A 20,477-nucleotide genomic window follows, 5' to 3' on the forward strand; every position below is an offset into this window, starting at 1 on the left:
TGACAGCACAGGAATTGGACAGACCCTGAACCTGTTTGGCATCATACTTACCCAATTCCAAGGCCTCCTTTGCATACCAGATGGCAAAACCATCACCAAACAGGTCCTTCCCAGTGCCATGAACTTTGAAGTGAACGTGCATTTCCCAGTTTTTGGACCTGCATGGCTGGAACACAAGGGACACATAACACAACCACCCTGGCTGGCAGAGGAAATGACCTTCTCCAGTGGGCCTTTTGGAGAGCAAAATTGAACTGCACAGGCAGTTCCAGTCTCGTGTCAACTGCTCAAAGAACATTTTCTTCAACACGGGACTAATGAATCAAGTGCAAAGTTTAGGGTCAAGTGGGATTCACTACTTGTACACTTCTGGAAAACGTGCTGTCTGGTTGGTCTCGCATCAACCACACTCAACACGGGTCGTTATGCCCACATTTGCCACACGGGGTCTGACGAGAGCAGATAAGACCTTCAGTTTACTGTCATCCCATTCAGTTATTCTGTGTTTAATACTTAGCCTTGGTAAGCAATGTGGGTAATATCCCATATTTTTGGACTTGGATGCTACCACCTTGGCAGCTTCTTCGATTTCAAGTATTCTGCAGTGGCTTGGGCCGCTTCTAGAATCAGCACTAATATTTTTCAGGCAAGCATGACGACTGCCGACTCCAATCAAGTTTATTGAAAAGACTGGGCATTGTGCCAATGAACATGGACAGGAAAGATCGCTAGAAAACGCACTGGAACATCTACTGCTGCGCTTGCAAGGATTCTAAGACAGATTCAACTAGCAGAGGCATTTCTTTATGCATGGGCTCACCCAAAAGCCCGGCCCTGCCTGTATGCACGTTACTTTCACTGAAAGCGTTTATGGCGTTTAACGTCCCAAAGCGACTGAGGCTACGAGATACGCCGCAGTGGAGGGCTCCGGAACGTGCACTGACATCGCACAGTACACGGGCCTCTGGAATTTCTCCTCCAAAGAAATTCAACCGCCGCGGCCGGGATCGAACCCGCGTCTTTCGGGCCAGCAGCCGAGCACCATAGCCACTGAGCCACCACGGCGGCACTTTCACTGAAAGCACTTTTTATGCCATCGCAAGGATCAGATCACGAGAAGGCGCAAATTTTGAACTTCTTTAAGTATAGTAGGGCTGTGTAAAATTTTAGAATGCAAAAAAATTAAAAAAATTAACAAGTGGAAAATTACAAAAACACACCATGTGCCACACAGTTTTCCCGGATTTCATTTGTGCTTCTAGCAGCATTTTTAGCCTCTGAAGCACCATCTTAGCTCTGTGCGAAATGTATAAGAATCAATGAGGCCGCTAGTGATCTAAACTCATTCCTCGACAGGGGTTCCGTTGTCGACTGCATATTCCCCGATTTTTCAGAGGCGTTTGACAAGGTCTCTCATCAACTGCTTTTTTTAAAACTTAGTAAACTTAACCTTGACCCTAACGGTCTTAGATGGCTGCATTCGTTTCTCACTAATCATTCACGATTTGTCACCGCTAATAATGCTTCTTCCTTCACTTCTCCAGTTGGATGTGGAGTGCCACAAGGCTCTGCTCTAGGGCCTCTGCTTTTTCTTATATATATCAATGACTTACCTGACAATCTATGTTCAACAATAAATATTTTTGCTGATGACTGCGTCATATACCACAAATTAACAGCGACTCTGATATAGCTCTTCTTCAATCGGATATTGGTCATGCTCTTGAATGGACTAACACGTGGAACATGGAACTAAACATAAAAAAGTGCAAGTCCATGCGGGTTTTTCGTCGTAACACCACATTGCCTTCATATCGTCTTAACAATCGCAGCCTTGAGTCTGTGCCTTTTTATAAATATTTAGGTGTCTTCATTTCCCATAATCTTCCTTGGAAAGTACACATAGATCATGTAAGCAACAACGCTAACCGCATGCTGGGCTACATACACCGTAACTTTAATCTTTCTTCTAGCTCCGTAAAACTGCTTCTCTACAAGCCGTTGGTTCGTAGTAATATGCTGCATCTATCTGGGACCCCTACCAAGAGACACTAATATACCAACTCGAATCTATACAGAACTGTGCGACCAGTTTCATTCTCTCGAATTATCACCATAACTCTAGTGTCAGTGCCATGCTTATCACTCCCACTACTGTCGCAACGTAGAAATATATCCCGCCTTTGTCTATTCCATAAGATTTACTATGATAGCCCCATCCTTAAGAGAAAATTTATAATGCCACCTTGCTACGTTTCAGCTCGGATCGATCATCGTCATAAAGTTGGTATTCTTTCATCCCAAACAAACCACTTTTACAACTCATTCATCCCCAGCACATTGGCACAATGGAATCACCTTCCCCGATCGGTCATCGAAATATGTGACCATTCTGTGTTAAAATCAGCTTTAACTAACCTGATGATAACATAGTACATGTAATTCTTGCGCACTGCCGTTTATTCTTTTCAGCTCATGTGGTACTTCAAACAAACCTGGTCCTTTTTTTTTTCCCCTTCACAAATTCCGCTGTTTAAGGGCATGACAAAATATGTGCACCAGTGTTTTCCTGCCATTCTCAACAACTTGCTCCTTGTGTTTATTTTTTTGCGTGGTATGCCTTACTTTTATTCTTTGGTCATAATTTCGTGCTAATGACTGTTAATTTGTTTGTTTGTATTTGCTGTAACCTACTCATTTGCGCGAGCCATATTTTTGTTCACATTTTGTGTTACTAGTGACTGCAGTTTGTCTATTGCACCCCACTCCCCTCTGTAATGCCCTCGGGCCCTGAGGGTACTGAAATAAATCAATAAATAAAATAAAATAAATAGTTCAAGATCTGGCCTTCCCCACCATACACTGGTATCCTTTCAGTTCTACTCATTGCATTTTGTTAATGTTCCATGTTAGGCACTCAGGTGTTTCACATTCACTTCACAATAGCACCGCTCCTGGTACTATAAAATGCTCCTCTCTAGCGAAAGCATAAAGGAACCTGTGATCTGGGGTTGCCATTTTTCATAATGTATGGCAAAATTCTTACAAGCACTCTCTGGGTTTTTCTTCAGTCCTTCAAACTCTATGGGCGCCTGTTGTGCAAGACACGACAGTGCAAGTTCTCTTCCGGATATTGCCGAGTAGTCTCACAATTTCCGACATTTCCACATAGCCAAAGAAGGTCAAGCAGGTATATGAAATTTCATTTCTCAGTCTCCTAGACTGAATCAAAATGAGAGAAAACCTCCAAGCGTAAAACCAAGGCCAGTGAATAATGCATTACCCTTCCCACAGCATGGGAAGAAAGCACACACATATATAAGGTATTGGTAATGTTTCAGCACTTCCTAAGCCTTTCAAAGAAAAGTAAATGTCAACATGAGGATCCATAGCGCACAAAACTGAACGATCTTTATTTGGTGCGGACAACCTTATAAAGATCACATAAGGTACAGGTACAGATGACTAACAATGATTGGTGGCTTGCATTGTGTTCTTTTTCTCATTCCTGACACGTCATGAACTTGACAAGATAATTAATTGTTGTTAGTCATCTGTACCTGTACCTTACGTGATCTTTATAAGGTTGTCCGCGCCAAATAAAGACCGTTCAGAGGAAGTTTAGCGCTTGTGTTGTGTCCCCTCAATTTTGTGCGCTATGGATCCTCATGTTGACTACCCACTAGCCCGAACCCTAACCCTTCAAAGTAAATGTCATTTAATCGCGAGACTGAGGGCGGCACTAGAGTATGTAGGAAGCCGAATTTGACACAAAAGAGGCCCCCTGGGTTTGCTCCATTCGTACAAAACAAGCTGCCCAGGAACACTCCTCTAGGCAGTGGGGGGCAGAAGGGGTGGTGCCTGGACACCAACCAAGCTGCCCTCCTCTGTTGTATTCTTCTCACACCGCGCCACAAAAAATTCCTTTCAAGCCCCAAGAACGTCACGATGAAGGGCAGTTTAGTTATGAGAAAAGGAGATGCTTTTACTCTTCCGTGGTCACCGCCCTCTCCTCTGCCCAGCAGACTGGAGACGCCGTCTACATTTCCAAGCTAGCTTTGGCCGTCTGTATGGGTAGCATTCTTCCCCTGATGAAAAGTGGAGTCTTTTCAGTGGCCAAGGAAACACAATGCAGGACATTTCATGTCACGGCCTTACGACTGCAGGCAGCGCCCCGTTTAAGGCAAGCTCTTTTAACATGTGCCGTCTTAGCATTTACTTTCTCCCCGTTTCTACATGGCTCACTGCAACCGCCCTCGCTATTTAGGCACACAAGTTTGCGTCTATGACATTCCCCTTCTTGTGAGGGTGACAGCATTACAAGTTTGATAAGAACAAATGACGTAGAGCTGACTGGCTCAAGTCTCCACTGCTGATTGGTCCAGGCGTCGCACTCAGCCCCAAGATATTAGTGACTGGCAGAAGGAACTCTGAGAGAAACAAAGGAGCCAGACATGCCAGGCTACCTGGTCTTCCTGCTACACTACACATGACAGTCTGGCCTCATCTTCTGCACGCAGAAGAACACACTAAATGTTGGTACAAGATCACATATGTAGTAACCCTTTGTTTCATGAAATATGAGTCATTTTCAAATATAGTCATCAGACAGTAAGGGAGTTAGTCGAGGCTTACCATATTTGTAAGGGTGGTTCTTTGTGTGTCAGCAAACCTTCACTATCACTTGACAACCGCGAAATGGAATTTTTGGAGGGTGCCTTTGCAGAGTTGTAGGTCTTGATCAGTGTCTGATTTTTTAAACTTAGTCTCTGAAGGAAAGGCATAAATATACCCAAGTGTCTCCGCTCGTGTTATCAGGTTTTTCGTTTGTCCTTGTCCTCCGTGCTGTGTGATACCAACTTGCCCAGCTTTCTTGGAAGAACCAAGTGCACTGCTCTGGCCATTCTCGGGAGTCCTTCTGCACTGCCTACGGCTGGAGCAGTACCCAGCTCCATATTGCGATTGTATGGGCACTCTCCGCAACGATCCATGCAGTTAAGGGCCTACTCGACCAAGGCATGTTACGTTCCAGTTTCAAGCAGTTAAGGTGCCAACGACACGCAAAAATCAGACTATACCACCCGCCGGAAGGGACACGCTTGAGACAGATAGGTTCGGAGCGCCTGCTCGCTGCGGCTCATGCAAAGTACCGGTAGCGCACGCCGCACTTTGCTCAATAAATACTGGTTATATATGAAAAAAAAAACATATATTAAACCACATAACATGCACCTTAAATTAGATGAAACGCCCCAGAAAAAGTTTTAAACATCCTCCGCGAAGATGACCGCACCGTGATACTGGTCAGCGTTGTCTGGCAGTATTCGATTGCAGCTTGTGCAAAGTTCGGACATCTCGAAGGAAGGAGGCACATTCAAAAGGAGGCCAAGTAGAAAAAGTGCTTCTATTATGAAGTCTGCTTTTTTTGAGCAGGCACACATATTTTTCTCCCCCATGCAAAGGTATTCCTGCCTGCACATAGGAAATTGGGACAGGTGCCATCAACGTGAGGTAAATCCAATAAAAACAGCTGGATGCCAAAAAAAGGGAGCTCTAGAGAATTAAGCGCTGTGTAAAGCGCAAGAATATGCGAGAAGCAAAATCTGTGTTACAAAGTAAACATATATTTTTGTCTTCAAGGACTGTGGCATCAATGGATTGTCTGCTAACGCATACATCTGGTTTTTACTTATGCCTAGTTTCCTCTTCGTCGCTTTTAGGCTACCTCCATTCTTTCGAGCATGCTCGATTCTCTCCATAATACACTTCCTAATGTCGACTACCTTGCACTTATTTATCAACTTTGATCGCTCTGCTAGCTCTAGTCTGCCTATAGAGTTAGACGCTCTCATGCTTTGGCGTTTCTTAATCAGATCTTTAGTCTCCTGAGATAGCTTGCCGGTATCCTGTCGAACCATCCTACCACCTACTTCTGTGGCGCACTCCGTAACGATAGCTGCGAGATTATAGTTCACTGTTTCAACATTACAAGAGTCTTCCTCAGTTAAAGTGGAATATCTGTTCTGCAGCGAGATAGTGAATTCCTCTACTTTCCCTCTTAGCGCTAACTCGTTAATAGCCTACCGCTTCACTAGTTTCCTCCATTCCCTCTTCAAATCTAAACTAACATGAGACCTTACCATTCTGTGGTCGCTACAATGGACCTTACCGAGGACCTCCACATCCTCTAAGATGCCAGGGTGAGCACACAGTATGAAGTCTATTTCATTTTTAGTCTCACCATTGGGGCTCTTCCACTTCCTGTTTGCTCGTTTGCGGAAGAAGGTATTCATGATCCGTAAATTATTTCTATCTGCGAACTCTACTAATAACTCTCCCCTGCCATTCCTAGAACCTATGCCATAGTCACCTACTGCCTGGTCTCCAGCCTGCTTCTTGCCTGCCTTCGCATTGAAGTCGCCCATCAGAACAGTGTACTGTGATTTTACTTTGGTCATTGCCGATTCCACATCCTCATAGAAGCTTTCAACTATCTGGTCATCATGGCTTGGTGCAGGCGCATAGGCCTGCACCACCTTCAGCTTGTACCTCTTATTAAGCCTAATTACGATAGCTGCCACCCTCTCGTTAATGCTATAAAACTCCTCTATGTTGCCAGCTATATCCTGATTGAAAACTAATATACTGAAGCTAAAATTGGCTGTACTACAATATTTGCAGCAAAGTGGGCTGTGTTTCTGTATTATTTAATGCAATGTGTTCTCTTCTGAAAAACAAATGCAATCAGAAAATAAATAATTTCATGTCTAGAGGCATTATCGAAGTTATTCCTTCACAGTTAGGGCCTACCCTGGAAAAACCCGGCTGCACGAGTAACAGGAGAGGCTGCCAGGCCAGTAATTACGGTCCGTGCAGTGCTCCAACACGTGCATCAGCACCCCTTCAGTCTCCCTATGAGGGAACAGACGATAAAATGCTGGCTCTCCATAATCTACAATGTTTCTTTTTGGCCATGGTCATAAATGTTGCAATCGATGCAATGAGTGCGAGTTTCAATAAACTTAGCTGAAGTTGGCACCAGTGCAGTCATGTGCTTGTCTGAAAAAGTGCTGAATTACTTTTCTAAGTCAAGTAGCCTGGCAAAGTGTTTTATTATTTGCATTCTATGACTCCATGAGACACTTAGCAATGTTCATCTTTGGCTGAAGGTGCAACACACACAAGAAAGGTAGCAGTGTGTTGAAAACGGCATTCATATTTCTCCAAAAGGGCTAACACAACACTAAGCAAGTCGGAGGAGTATCTGACAGATTTTGTCACCCGTTTTCTAACATCTTATCTACAGCCGTGAGGATCGCGACTGCTTCAGCAGTAAAGATAGTCATGTCCCTGTCTATGGTTTTGGTTCCCGAGAAAGTCTTTCCAACAATCACACATATAACAGAATCTGCGCATTTGGATCCATCAGTGTAGAAGTCTTCACAACTGTATTTTTCTTGAGAAAGTGCTGCTGAATAGCATAGGATGGGCTATTCCTCTTAAGAACAGCCAAAAAATTGGCTGGGTCTCAGCTAAGGTTAATCCTGGATATCTCTAAGCAAAAAGCAGCGGTGAAACGCGATATGCGGCGAACGTCCAACGATGACACGCGGCAGCATGCGCCTGTCCTATGGGCCTTACATGCCCCTCCTCGCAAATGCTGCCAGAGGGTGGCGAGGAGAAGCCGTTTGCTTCAAAACTATTCATGTCATTTGTTGGGCACATTAATCTAGTGATCTCACACCAAGAGGCTGCCCGTAAGTTGTCTCGATGCTAAGGTCCGAGTTAACGACACGGGTGATGCCTGGCATGTTTGGGCGGACTTGACAAATTGGCTGCCCTGAAGGCGACAAACCTCTGAGCCACATCCGCCTAGGGAGCCGATGGCCCAGCCATAGACCAACTGTGAGCTTTTCCCACCACTTGGGAGCATGTCGTCTGCTGTGCTCTTGCTTCACATGCACAAGCATATTTCAACAGCTTAATGTAGAAACGGCACACCAATTTTCCCTGTCTTAGTCTACAGTGGGCCTTGATGCCCAAGTGGCGTTTCCTGGTCACTGCTTGCAGGTGTTGAACCAGCATGAAAACAGGCACAGAAGCGTGGCAAGGCCCACTAATGGTCGCACAAAAGCCTCAAGGCCACCAACAGCATAAGTCAGTCCAGACCTCAGCTCCAAGGTCACACTGGCAGAGCGTGGTCTGTGACATAAAACGACAACCTTAAATGATTTACGTAAAACTTTGTCTCTCCACCTGTGCTCGAAGCACTATAGCCGCACATCCAAAAGCCGCGTTCAGTGCTGGAAATTCAGAATTTTCTTTGGTCTGACATCACAGAACAACAGTTTTTACCTGTTTTATAAGTCATCAACTAAAGAATATTTCCCTGAAGCGTATGCTCTCACAACTAAACAATTGTTCATGTCTAATGAACAATTACAAAAAGGCAAGAAAATGTTGCAGTGTTTACGTTCATGTAGAATCTTTGAGGCGTTATGTCTACAAATATGGATGCTGATGAAATGTGCTCAAATATGAAATTTCTTGCGTAATTTTTAAAAATTCACTTCTGCTTGGTCTACTGATCGAGATTTATGCAAAAACAAAAAATTTTCCTCTCGGGAGATTCAATTGGCACCTGAAGGGGATATTCAGTTTCCAGAGAATTGCATGATGCTAGACTCAAAAGTGAGGATTACATGGTTAGTTGGAACCTCCTGGTCATTTTGTCCAATTCTGATTCTCTGGACAGCAATCACAACCTATGTCTTGAGTCAGTCAAGGATTTCTGCTTCTATTAAGTGCAGCAGGTCTTAACTCTGCATACAGTTACAGCTGTTTTGCATTCATCAAAGGATGCCAGGTTTGACAGCTTGTCAAGCTGGCGCTTGCCTCTCAGTTCCAGCAGCAAGTCACTGGTAGCCATTACTGTGGGCTTGTAGCCTGGGCCACGAACTTGGTCAGACATTTTACTACCGACATTTTCATTGTCACAACGATACAGAATTTGTTCGGTGCACCCCAGAGGGACACCCAGAGCAGTAATGCCCCACCCAACTCACCCCTGCCACGCCGCCTCGGCGCGTGGTGGGCAGGGTGGGTGTCTCAACTTACACAGATGCCCTGCCAGAATACTGGGCCAGTTAGTGATGCACTTGGAGCATCGGACCAAGAAATGTGCATCCCATTCAAACAATGCCACAGACTAGTGCATTCTACACAGCAAGCAGTTTCACATATGTGTTGGCCCAGCTGGTGACACGTTTGGAAAACAGCAGTCCTTTGAGTTTATATATGCCTCCCGACTGCCACTCTTCCACATATACAGCCATATATTTAACACAATGCCACTCACCATGTTGTTCCAAATAGCACCTTTGGCACTCTGCTGATCAGGTGTCAATCGAATATATGAACTTGTCACCATTGTGTGACCTAAGAAGTCCCAATTTGGAATAGTCATGCCTGCCCCTGTGAAGAGAGAGAAAAAATAAATATGTCCCAGTGTAACTAGGATGCAAGTAAACAACACATACTCCAAACCATGGTCCACCAACATGTGCACTTACTCAAGCAAGCCCTATTTCAATCACTCCTCCGTCTTCTCTCTGTCTTTGTACCACCAAGAACCCCTGGCTAGAAAAAATCCGCTCGTCAAACTTGAGAAACAGCCCACATGCACTGAAACCTATTCTATTCCTGACGCCAGTGCAATCATGACCGTGGTAAGACACAAATCTGCTTGCACCCCAAAGCATGAAAGGGTCCTTTGAACTGCTAAATGGCAGCAGTCCATTAGTCGACAACATACTGTACAGACATGAGAGCATGGGTTCGACAACTGCCCTCCTGAAAAGCACCATTTCAGCTTTTATGGCAGCACAAACGCTTTTTGAGCAATCACTTGATAACATGATGACTAAAGTTTGCAAGGCAATTCCACAGCACAAGCCTCGTAATAATTATTTTCCCAAGAAATTAAACCAGCCAAAAATACAGGAAAACTGAGAGAAAGTGGAAGATAGGAAAGAGGATCCTAACCGTCCAACATTCCTCACCGGCATTCTGTGTAACATTATATTTGCAAATATTTTAAAGCTAATTCCTTCTGAGTAATTTTCAGCATGATTTCTGCTAAACATTCTCCTGCGAGATTCAGCTTGACGAAGGGTCGCTGGCAGACTGTGTATTCCTGGCCCTTTGTAAAGATTTCAACCATGAATTACTTCTCATTCGCAGCTGCACTCTGACTAACCGATCTCAACTGCTAATAATGGTAAATAACATGGCCTCTCAGTCTTCCCCACTTGATTATTCCTTGGGACCCCCCCTGCCGCCTTCCTCACACACACAAAGGGCCTCAGCTCATCAACTTGTCTACTGTTTTATCCATCACAAAATAAACAATGAATGAGACGTCTCTATCTTACAATCCAATGAGCACTACCTCAACAATGGTCCTCTTTAATATTGAGGTGTTCATGTAACTTGTCATGAATACTGCATGTCATCACGTATTTCAAGGGACACTGAGGAAATTTTTTTGTTAGTAAAATCCAATAGTTTGGCATTTTGTGGCTTTGCTGCCACTTGTCCGACAGTGAAAAGTGCATTTATTGCCGAGAGATTTGGAGTTGATGACGAGTGCTGTGCTCCGGCTAGCAGCAGCCGAAATGAAAATTACTGCTGGCTGGACGTTGAAGGCCTCGATCAGCCGTCGTCTCTTGGTTCACATTTGCACCAACATCACGACAATGAAGTTCACGCAAAGAACTGTGGCCTGCACTTCGGTGACTTCAACCCCACACAGCATGCGATGCTTTCGAGGGCTGAGGTCTGGTGAGAAAGTCCTCGCGCTGAGGAGTCGGCAGCGTCACCACCGTCACGACTGATGTGAGGGCATATTTAAATTCTGTAATGGTAGTCCTCGTAGGGCTGGCAGTGCAGCCCAGCGTCTTGGTACGCTGACGAAGTGAACATGCCGAGCGGTGCACCTGCTAATGTGGAGGCGCACGGAACACTGGCGGCTGTGCACAGCTCTTTCTTCCTGTCGAAGTTGCGTGCCGTGGCATGCACTTCGTCCGAGGAGCACTCCCTCTGCTGCCCTTGTAAACCGAGGCGCGTAATGAAACCACGCAGGCACGCATGGCCGTGAAGTGCCCCTAAAAACTCAGCTGGCCGCCTGTAGCACCACTTTGACTTCCAACATTCAGGCTGTCTTTTTTCAGTCTTCCTCACGCGACAAAAGTGCACTAGTAGTTTAAAAATAAAACTCATATACTTCAGTATCGATCCAACACGTAACCTTCATTCACCTTCGTCAGCCTCAGAGATCTGTGGTGTCTTTTCGTCATCACGCTTGTACCTGCGACAGCGATACCTGTATTTTAGTTCTTGTTCTTTTCTACCTTACAAGAGCTTTGTTTTCAGAAAGAGTGGTGCTCTTGTGGTTAGGAGCTGGGATTCTATCAATACAAGCCAACTTCAATTTCTTCTTAGTTGTACAACATGAACTGGTGGGCGAGTTGGTCTGACATATCTAGTGTTCAGTGCTGTGTTCGTCCTTTTCTCCCCTGTGCCGTAGCGCTGCTTCAATAGATTCTTCTTAGTGTCCCTTTAATAATTACACGTAATTTTCCACACTGTCCTAGAGCATTAAAACTTGAAAAAGCTTTGGTTCGTCCAAAATATGCAGCTTCTGCCTGGGACCCAGTGTTGTGACCAGCCAGTGGTAACAGGCGCCATCGAGCTACTGTGACCAAAAGCGCTGGCGTCACCGTGAACAAAGACATCTATTCCCTTGAATGAGCGGCGGCAGCGCCAACCCAACACTGCTGATTTGCCCCATAACGACCCTTTGGGCCGACTGCCTGCACTTGTCTCTGTGGTATGTGTGCAGTCACGTGGGGAGCCTACGAAGAGGCCATTGGACACTCGGCCAGAGAACGGATTCCCTAGCTGGGTGCTAGGGGTCCCTGTGCTTCTTTCCGACTCTTGGTCTCTCTTTTGATGTTGTAAATATGTAAAATAAACCTTCAATTCCCCTGAAGGCTTCCCTCCGTAGTCTGCCCACTTCCCCCTGGAATACCTTGGTCCCGATCCACATCCCCAGGCATCGTTTCACTCACCACTGAACTGGAAAGTGTGCAGAATATCGCGCATCTCACTTTATATCATCTAACTATTATCACACTTCTAGCATGACTGCCACGAAAGCCTCCCTGTCATTGCCTTTTCTAACAGAATGTAGAAAAGTAATTCAGCTTCTCATTATTTCATAAGACTTGACTACATCTTCTAACATGACCATCCTACACTTTATCACTCATTGATCCCCGACAATTGTCACAAGTCCTTCATTCCCAGCAGTTCTGCAATAGCCTCTGAAAGTGCGGATGGCAATGCTTTCCATGCAGCTATCACAAACTTTATAGCTACAATGCATCTTTGCTGTCGTTTCTCAGGGGGCTTGGCTGGCTGTGCAGGTCCGCATCCATCTCTGCCAACGGCATCGACCTGATTGGGCATGCACCGTGGAGCTGCGGATCATCTAACAGTTCATCTTATTTCGCCACTACAGATGACACCCTGAATGCCATCCCAAGCGTCCTACGGTGGCGACGTCATCAGACAGCACTAACAAGGCGCCAACTTTCCCGTCAAACTTCAGAAGGCATGATGTATAACTGTGCACGTTGGTTATTATAGGGTCAGTTAGGCCTAGTTGCTATGGAATTGTAATTCTGCCATGCCCTCAAAGGTGTTTTCACATTGTTGCCGATTGCTGGTCTTTTCTCTTACTACTGTTGTGTGAGGATGTTGTTTATGAAAGCTTCTCTGACATCATTTTCAAGGCAAATAAGGTGGTCGGTAGTGGAGCATGTCTTTTTGAAACCACACTTGTGAACAATGAGAACCTCATCTAACACGTCTTAAAGTTAATCTGACATTCAATACACGTTCAAAGGATTTTGCTAGACAGCTGGTGAGGGCAATGGGCCTATAGCTGCTGGGAAGGGTAGGTGGCGCATCTACAGCTGGTTCAGAGAGATGAGCTAGCATTTTGGCAGGGCCAGGTGCAGTCAGCCTACCGGCGGACAGTACTGTGTGAACTGTAAGTAAATTACTACAAGACTCATTTGCACCACCACTTGTCTTTGTTCTTCAGCTGTGTTTTGTATTTTAGGAATGATTCTGCGTAGTGAGATGAACTGGAGACTGCACAAAGATATTCACCCAAAATGCCTGCCTGTTTTTCTATTCTCTATACCAGGGGCTAAGTAAGGAACTGCGAATGGACAGTCACTGCCACTTATCTTTTTAACCATCTCCCACATTGAAGCTATTTATAGACGACGCACAACCTTGCCATGAGGTTTTTTCGGCATTACAGCAGATATATTGGGCTTTTGCTCTGGACTTGTTAAAGTTTACCAAATTCTCCAGTGCTGGGCATCTATGGAAAATTCCACACGATTTGTTGTTTCTTTTTTGCATCTCGGCATCCTTACCTACACCAAATTTTGTGATTTCGTTTTACCACGACAAACGACCACAGAATTGGCAGGCGTGCAGCAGTCAGAGTACAGTTGGTGATCAATTCATTTAGTTCGTCTATGCTCATATTATGCAAAGCTATTTTTTTTTACCTAGGCTGGCCCTTTCTCTAAACAGTGCCCAGTCGGCTAAATGTAGCTTCCAATGTCGTGGACTTGCTGGGATGACTTCTGGTGCAGATGTTGAGCTGATTATTACAGGGGGGTGATCGCTGCCATATGGGTTGTCGAAGACATCCCATTTAAAATTGCTAAAAACAGAGGGTGAACTAAAATACAAATCGATACAGCTAATTTTTCTCGTGCTCGGAGAGCAGTATGTGTATTTGCCGGTACTTAGGAGGCAGACGCTATTGCTTAGAAAAAATGTTCTAAAATACAACCTCTAGCATCAGTGTGTGCACTTCCCCAAAAACCGGAGTGGGCATTAAAATCCCTGACTACCAGGTATGGCTCGCGTAGTTGATGTAAAAGGGTTTCTAAATTATGAAGTGTTACTGTTAGATGTGGCTCGAGATACATGGTACATATTGTGATTGTTTTATGGTGAATGACTGCGACAGCTTCGCATTTGGTTTCACCAGTCTGGGAGGGGACAATGGCAAAACCTCCAGACTGAAGTTTACTCGCTTGCTCTTGGTCACACCCAAGGGCGTCCGCAGAATTTTTTGCAGGGGGGGGCCCCATTGGTTGTTGGCGCCGGAGGGGGGGGGGGGGGGGGGGGGGGTATGTTCGTAGCAAAAAGGCACTATTTGCGGAGTAAATTTATTTATTTATATACAAATAAAATAAATAAGTAAAATACACACATGAAAGAAAAATTACAAACAGCAAATTAAAGCGAGGCTAGGAGAGATACATTGGAGTTTATCAACGAAGAAACAATTAAAATTAATAAAAATGCAAAAAGATACTATCACTTCGTGGAGAAGAGTGCTCAGTCTTGCTGCATACGGGTTCTCGACACACCCGGATTGATGACCAGCACACAGCACAATATGTTCACAAACACGCAACGACAGTCACTCAGTCAGTCTTCCTTGAACAGAAACTGTAGACGCCTCAGATTTTTCTGGGCGAATTGCGTGATGACACTGGTGATAAATTCATTTCTGTGCTTCATTACACGCTCTCGGTGCACACTCATCATACAAAGGCCGTCCAGTCTGTCGTTTGTCATCGTTGAGCGTAGCCACGTTTTCACTCTCCTCATTGTACTGAAGGAGCGTTCGACCGTACAGGTAGTAACTGGCAAAGCCAGAGCCACCTCAATGGCTTTTGCAACACCAGGGAAGAATGTCTTGGCCTGATGTAGAAGCTCGCAGTAAGTTATTTCTGATGGGTCCCCAGTTTTGTTGCACCACATCTCGTACCAAGAGATGGCCTCTTCCTTGAAGTTGTCGATGCCGTAAAAGCACTGGAGTTCTTCGGCGAGAACAGCGAACTCAACACGGCTCAAGTGCTTCATTTTTGATGGATGCAGCTGGAGAAGTTTGAAGCTCCTCTCATTGCTTTCAGAAAAGCGCCGAGCTAAAGAAGCAGTGAGGGAGTCCAAGTACGGCACATATATTGCCACACGGTAGTATTCCTCTGGCGACTGAATCCCGTAGTTGTCTCGGTGGGCCTGACGAGAGACTTGTCTTGGTACAGATATCACCACATTTAAGTGATTGGCTGCCTCCCTTGCTGCATTCATGATGTTAGAGAACTCCTCTACAGCGTTTGTCCGGTGGCCGCGAAAAATACGTTGTAGCTCAGTGATGTGGCCATGCACAGAATGGAAGTCCATGGATACACCTTGCAGAATGTTCGTAGCTGGTTCGAGCCGAGCGCTGTACTTCGCTACAATATGCAAGCAGACGATGAAAGATGAGCTTGTTGTTGCGCAGTAGAGGATGTGAGCTCGTTGTCTAGTTGCAGCGTTCGAGCATGATTCCGTGGACGCGAGCTGCTCGAGTGCTTCGACTATGGCCACGTAATGCTGAGAGAAGATCCTAATAGACTTGTACTTTGCAGACCATCTTGTCTCACACAGCATCGGAATGTTGGGCACCAATTTTCTCCGGAGCACGCTCTCGCGGAAGAAGTTTATGGTTTGTTTGATTATCCCAATTGTGTTTCGAATTTCAGAGACGTCGTTCAAATCGTTGATGACGAGATTTAGTTTGTGACTTGCACAGTGGAAAAATAGTGCCTTCGGGAACTGTTTTTGTATAATTTTGTTCACTCCAGCTTCTTTTCCAGCCATTGTAGAGCATCCATCGTACCCCTGTCCAACGAGGTTCGAAAGAATCAGTCCGACATTCGTCAAAAGCTTCAAGATTGCCGCGGCGATGCAAGCGGAGTTTAATTGCTCCAGCTCTACAAATCCCAAAAACTGCTCTCGAACGCACACTTCGACTTCCGCCTTGTCAATAAAGCGAACGCCTATAGACATCTGCTCTTTTCCTGAAATATCTGCAGTTTCGTCAGCAAGAACGGAAAAAGCAAACGCTTTGTTAGTTTCGGTAACTATCTGCTCTCTCAGGATGTCGCCACAGATTGTGATGATCTCGTTCTGGACGCGGACAGAAGTGTACTTGGCATTGCCAGCAGAAGAAGCGAAGTGCTCCTGAAGTAGAGTATCTCCAGCTTCTACACGAAAGTCAAGCAGATCATTGAAGACTCCACTATCGGACTGCTTGCCGCGAATCGGCAAGTCATCCGTCGCGCAAAAGACAATGGTGGAAACTATTGGAAATAGTTTCTCACGGTTCCTTTCAACTTGCGCGTGCAGTGCTCTGTTCAGCTGCTGTACAACGGGTAGCTGCTTGCCTTTCATCACATCCATAAAGTTCTGTGAGGCCGTCATTGCCTCCTGGTGCCATTGGGATTTTACGTGATCCCTGCACGCCTCGTGCATTTTTCTGTAGTTACTGAAAGCGCGCACGATAAAACTACCTTGAGTACCCCGGTGAACACGCGGAGGAAAAATGACGCAAAAACGACAAAAGGCGCCTTTCGCTGTCGCTGAGTACGCAAGCCAGGGGGCGTAATCTCCCAGCCACTGATGTCGAAAAGGCCTCTTTCCAGGTGTTACATCCTTCTTAAAATCATATGTGACATTTGGCGACCATGGCTTAGTAAGAAGACGTAATTTCAAAAAGTCCGGTATGCCAGTGAGTTTAGCTTTGCCTGAAACTCTCCTAAGTCATATTCTTGAGGCAAGTTATTTGTTTTCTTGATGCTGTCTCCGGACTTCGATCCCAAGCAAGGAGAAAGGGAATCGTTTCGGCTTACTGCGTGACCGGAGCTCGCTGGTGGAGTTCCTTCCATGGAGACGACGACGCCGGCTACTGTCCGGTGATGAAAGGTTGCATCGCTCTGGTCAAATCCGGACTTGAATCCCAAGAAAGGAGAAATGGAATCATCTCGGCCTGCTGCATCACCTGAACTCACTGTTGACAGAGTCCCTTCCATGGAGTCGACGACATCAGCTACTGTCCGCTGATAAAAGCTTGCATCACTCTGTTCAAATGCTACACCGTTGTCACATGTCACACCAGAATCTGCAGGGGCGCATTTGGATAATGCTTCGTCAGACAACCGCTGACGCTTGAAGAAGCGTCGAATATCCATCATTCGGGACCGCGCGAGACAAAGCTGGCTATGGAGTTCCTCGGGGTTGGTAGTGTTAAAAATATATACACATTGATTGGAAAAACGGTTGAATGCGTACGTTGAAAACAAAAAATGACTATGTATGCAGCGAAAACTTATTTACAAGATAAATGCACGCTCGCAGCTTCATACACCTCGCTCCATCTTGCTCGCGCAACCGCACAGTCGAGTATTTGCACACACACTACTCGCCGCTCGTCGTTTTCTCGTCCGCTGTCTTGGTTGTTCTCAGCTTCGTTGACAACCGGCCACTAAAAACACCGAAGCACAAACAAAGAGGCGCGCACACGCAAGGAACGCCGCGCGACTTCCGAGGGGAAGGGACACTCGCCACTCCGGTCGGAAAATTTGTTTTGTGTGTTTTTATGAGGTTCAGAGCCCCAAAACGACTCAGGCTATGAGGGACGGACGGTCTCTTTACCATGCACTGACATCGCACAGTACATGGGCGCTGTTGGGATTTGAGGCCCAGCCAGAGGTGACAGGCGAGCCAGGCAGGCGCCATCGGGCTGCCTTGACCAAAGGCGCTGGTTTCCGGAGAAGACGCAAGGAACGCTGGTGTGGGGGCGCCTCTGGAGACTGCGTCGCCGTGAACAAAAGCAGCTAATCCCCTTTGCCGAAAATTCTGAAAGCGGCGCTTGTACCGAACTGCGCTCTCCCGTGGATCGGAGGAGACAGCGAGCGGCGGCGGCGCCAACTCATCGCCCGCTTGCCCCTGAGCAGTCCGACAAAGCGGGGATGGACACGGCTGATTTGTCCCTCCCTCCTGAAGAATTCATCGGTGGCCGGGGTGTGCACTGTCTGCCTCCGTGTCGCTATCTCTCTAGAGATCAAAGAAACAGGCACACATCTCAAGACGGCTCGAAACACATGCTCGCCGGTGCCGCTGTATGTCTGCAACGACGCGTCCCCGGACGCGGCACTTTGCAGATGTGACCCAAAGCGTGGAAGCAGGGCCGCTTTTACTCTTTTGGCTGAGCGCACCGCCGCCCCTGACGTGCGGCCATCACTCACGGTTCGAGTGAGTGATTTTCCAGGGGGGTGCAGCCGCCCCCCCTTGCCCCCCCCTCCGGACGCCCATGGTCACACCGGAAGTTAAGCTGGGCTAGGTCTTCTGTAAGCATGAGGCCACCGGGGACAGAGTGTTTAAAAGCTCTTTTATGTAACTGCAGTTATTTAATAGTCCTTGGCAATTCCACTGCATACGGAATGCCATGTTGGATGTTTTTTGGGACTATAGTTTAAAACTTCAGATACCAGTTTTGGGGGTACTGGGGTCTTCTCTTTTTCACTCAAGGCAGGTGTGCCCAGCGGGGAGAGCTGTGTGTCCATTGTCTCCCAACTGGGCGAAGCCTTGCCAACTTAGAGGCCCTTTTTCAGATGTGGCCCTGCCTCGGGCTCTGAGAGGGCAGTGGCCGGAGCCACCCTTGTGCACCACATTGGTGGTTGTTGCTGTGTGCTACTTGGAACGTAGCAGGGAGTTGCTTTCGTGCTTCTTGATGAGTTATGTTTTCCTTCGTCTTTATCCTTATTATAATTCCAGGTTGGACGAAACCTCCAGTACGCCCGTTGATCCCCTTCGCAGCGTGCGCACAGTGGTGCAGCGTTGCAGTCCACAGATTCATGATCATTAGATGAACGTTTGGTACATGTTTGGCAGCCGTGATAGCTCTGTTGCCATGGCCAAATCTTTGACACTTGAAACATCATGTGGGATTTAGTATGTACGGTCTTACAGCTATCATAGGGTGCCCTACTTCTATGGATTCAGGGAGATTGGTGGAGGCAAAGGTCAGGTGTTTTGTCAGTATTTTGATACAATGGACATCGGCCACATTCTGGTCTTTCAGACCCTCTAGCATCTCTTCTTCAGAAAGATTCAGGAAATCATGTTCAGATATTACATTGTTCACCGTGTTCAGTGATCGATGAGTAGTTATGGATACAGGAATGCCTCCAAAGGAAACTATGGTTCCGAGATTGGAGTATTGTACTCTGACTCCAATTTGAAGAAGTAGGTCGCCACAGGCTAACTTCGTCACCTAGTAGTCAAGGCCCAGGGTATCAGTAAGAGATTTAGAAACAGTGAAAGGAGACATTTTCCTGGCTGGTTGTTCTCCATCCTCACTATACTTAAGGAAAAGTTTTGTTTTTTGCAGGAATTCAGCTGTTACATCAGTCCGCACTACTTCTGTGAGGGCGATCATTTTGTGAAAGAGGGGGAGCCATGAAATATATGCTTTTTTCGGCCGTAGTGCCAGCCACCCACCTAGGAGCCCAACGAGGCGACGGCGCAGGAACTTGCAAGCAAGTCCTGCCCACACCAGCTGTACACCCCACATATAATCAGATATGATGCAACTCAGGGTGGTTGGCCACACAAGGCTGACCTAGCCACCTATGAAAAGTGAGAGAAAAAAAAAAACGAGAAGAGAGTAGCAGACAGGAGAGCTGTAGGGGAGGATAGGAAAAGGTGACTGCCGATTTCCCGGCTAATCATGGCTGACAGTTCATTCAACACCGCCAGACCCCACCCCGTGATGACGAGTGCTACCGAGCGCACGCCGACTATGGCGGGCCTTGCCCTGAGGGAACAAAAGAACGACACCCTGGCTAACACAAACAAGGCATTCATTGCCAGAACAACAATAGCGCCAGCCAGCAACTAAACACGCCGAGGTCATCAGCAGACTCACCAGCGAGGTGACGAGCGAATGTTTGAGGCCGGATGGGACGAGATGCGGAAGAACGTTCCTCCCCACGAGGCCTCACCCCGCTGGCGGAGCATCGCATCTGAGCCGAAGCGAGCCATATCCCCCCAACCCCCCCTTTGAGCACAGCAATCAAGTCGTCCATGGCGCTCGTGTTAGGGCAACTAACTAGGCTAGGGAGAGAGCAGTGTGGGGAAGCCAACCACAGGGGACAAATTGAAGGAACTAAAAGATGAGATATACATCTAGAAACCACTGTAGCAGAAGAGGAAAAATCGCACTCAAAGGAACAACGCTTTAGTATTTGGCATCCCCAAATGAAAAAGTTATTATGTAGTGAGAAGCTTGGTGCGACAGCACACTTGAATGCATCCACTGGATTGGTAAAGCCCATCAAGACCGACACCAGTCAATAATTTTTCGACTAAACAATTACAACAAAAAAGTGGCAATCTTTAAGAGCTCCAATAAGCTCAAAGATTCTGACGTGTCAATTTCACACAATCATTCTTACACTATGCAGCAGACAAGGAAAAAGTTATGGCAA

At 46.4% G+C, this 20,477-nt stretch overlaps 1 protein-coding gene across 2 annotated transcripts in view; it reads right to left on the bottom strand.

The window, feature by feature from the left end:
- The window catches only part of LOC149349170 (vesicular integral-membrane protein VIP36), a 105,098-nt gene that overhangs the window by 17,405 nt on the left and 67,216 nt on the right, over positions 1-20,477 (bottom strand). For both annotated transcript variants that reach the window (XM_089578115.1, XM_089578114.1), the window contains 2 exons: positions 9,359-9,474; positions 52-166 (listed from right to left, as the gene is read on the bottom strand). In XM_089578115.1, coding sequence (XP_089434241.1) covers positions 52-166; positions 9,359-9,466 — 223 coding nt within the window. In that variant the 5' untranslated portion in view covers positions 9,467-9,474. The remainder of the gene's footprint in view (positions 1-51; positions 167-9,358; positions 9,475-20,477) is intronic.

This window comes from Amblyomma mixtum, chromosome 3 (genome assembly GCF_055824585.1).
Source record: "Amblyomma mixtum isolate Tamu chromosome 3, ASM5582458v1, whole genome shotgun sequence".
NCBI classification, from domain to species: Eukaryota; Metazoa; Arthropoda; class Arachnida; order Ixodida; family Ixodidae; genus Amblyomma; species Amblyomma mixtum.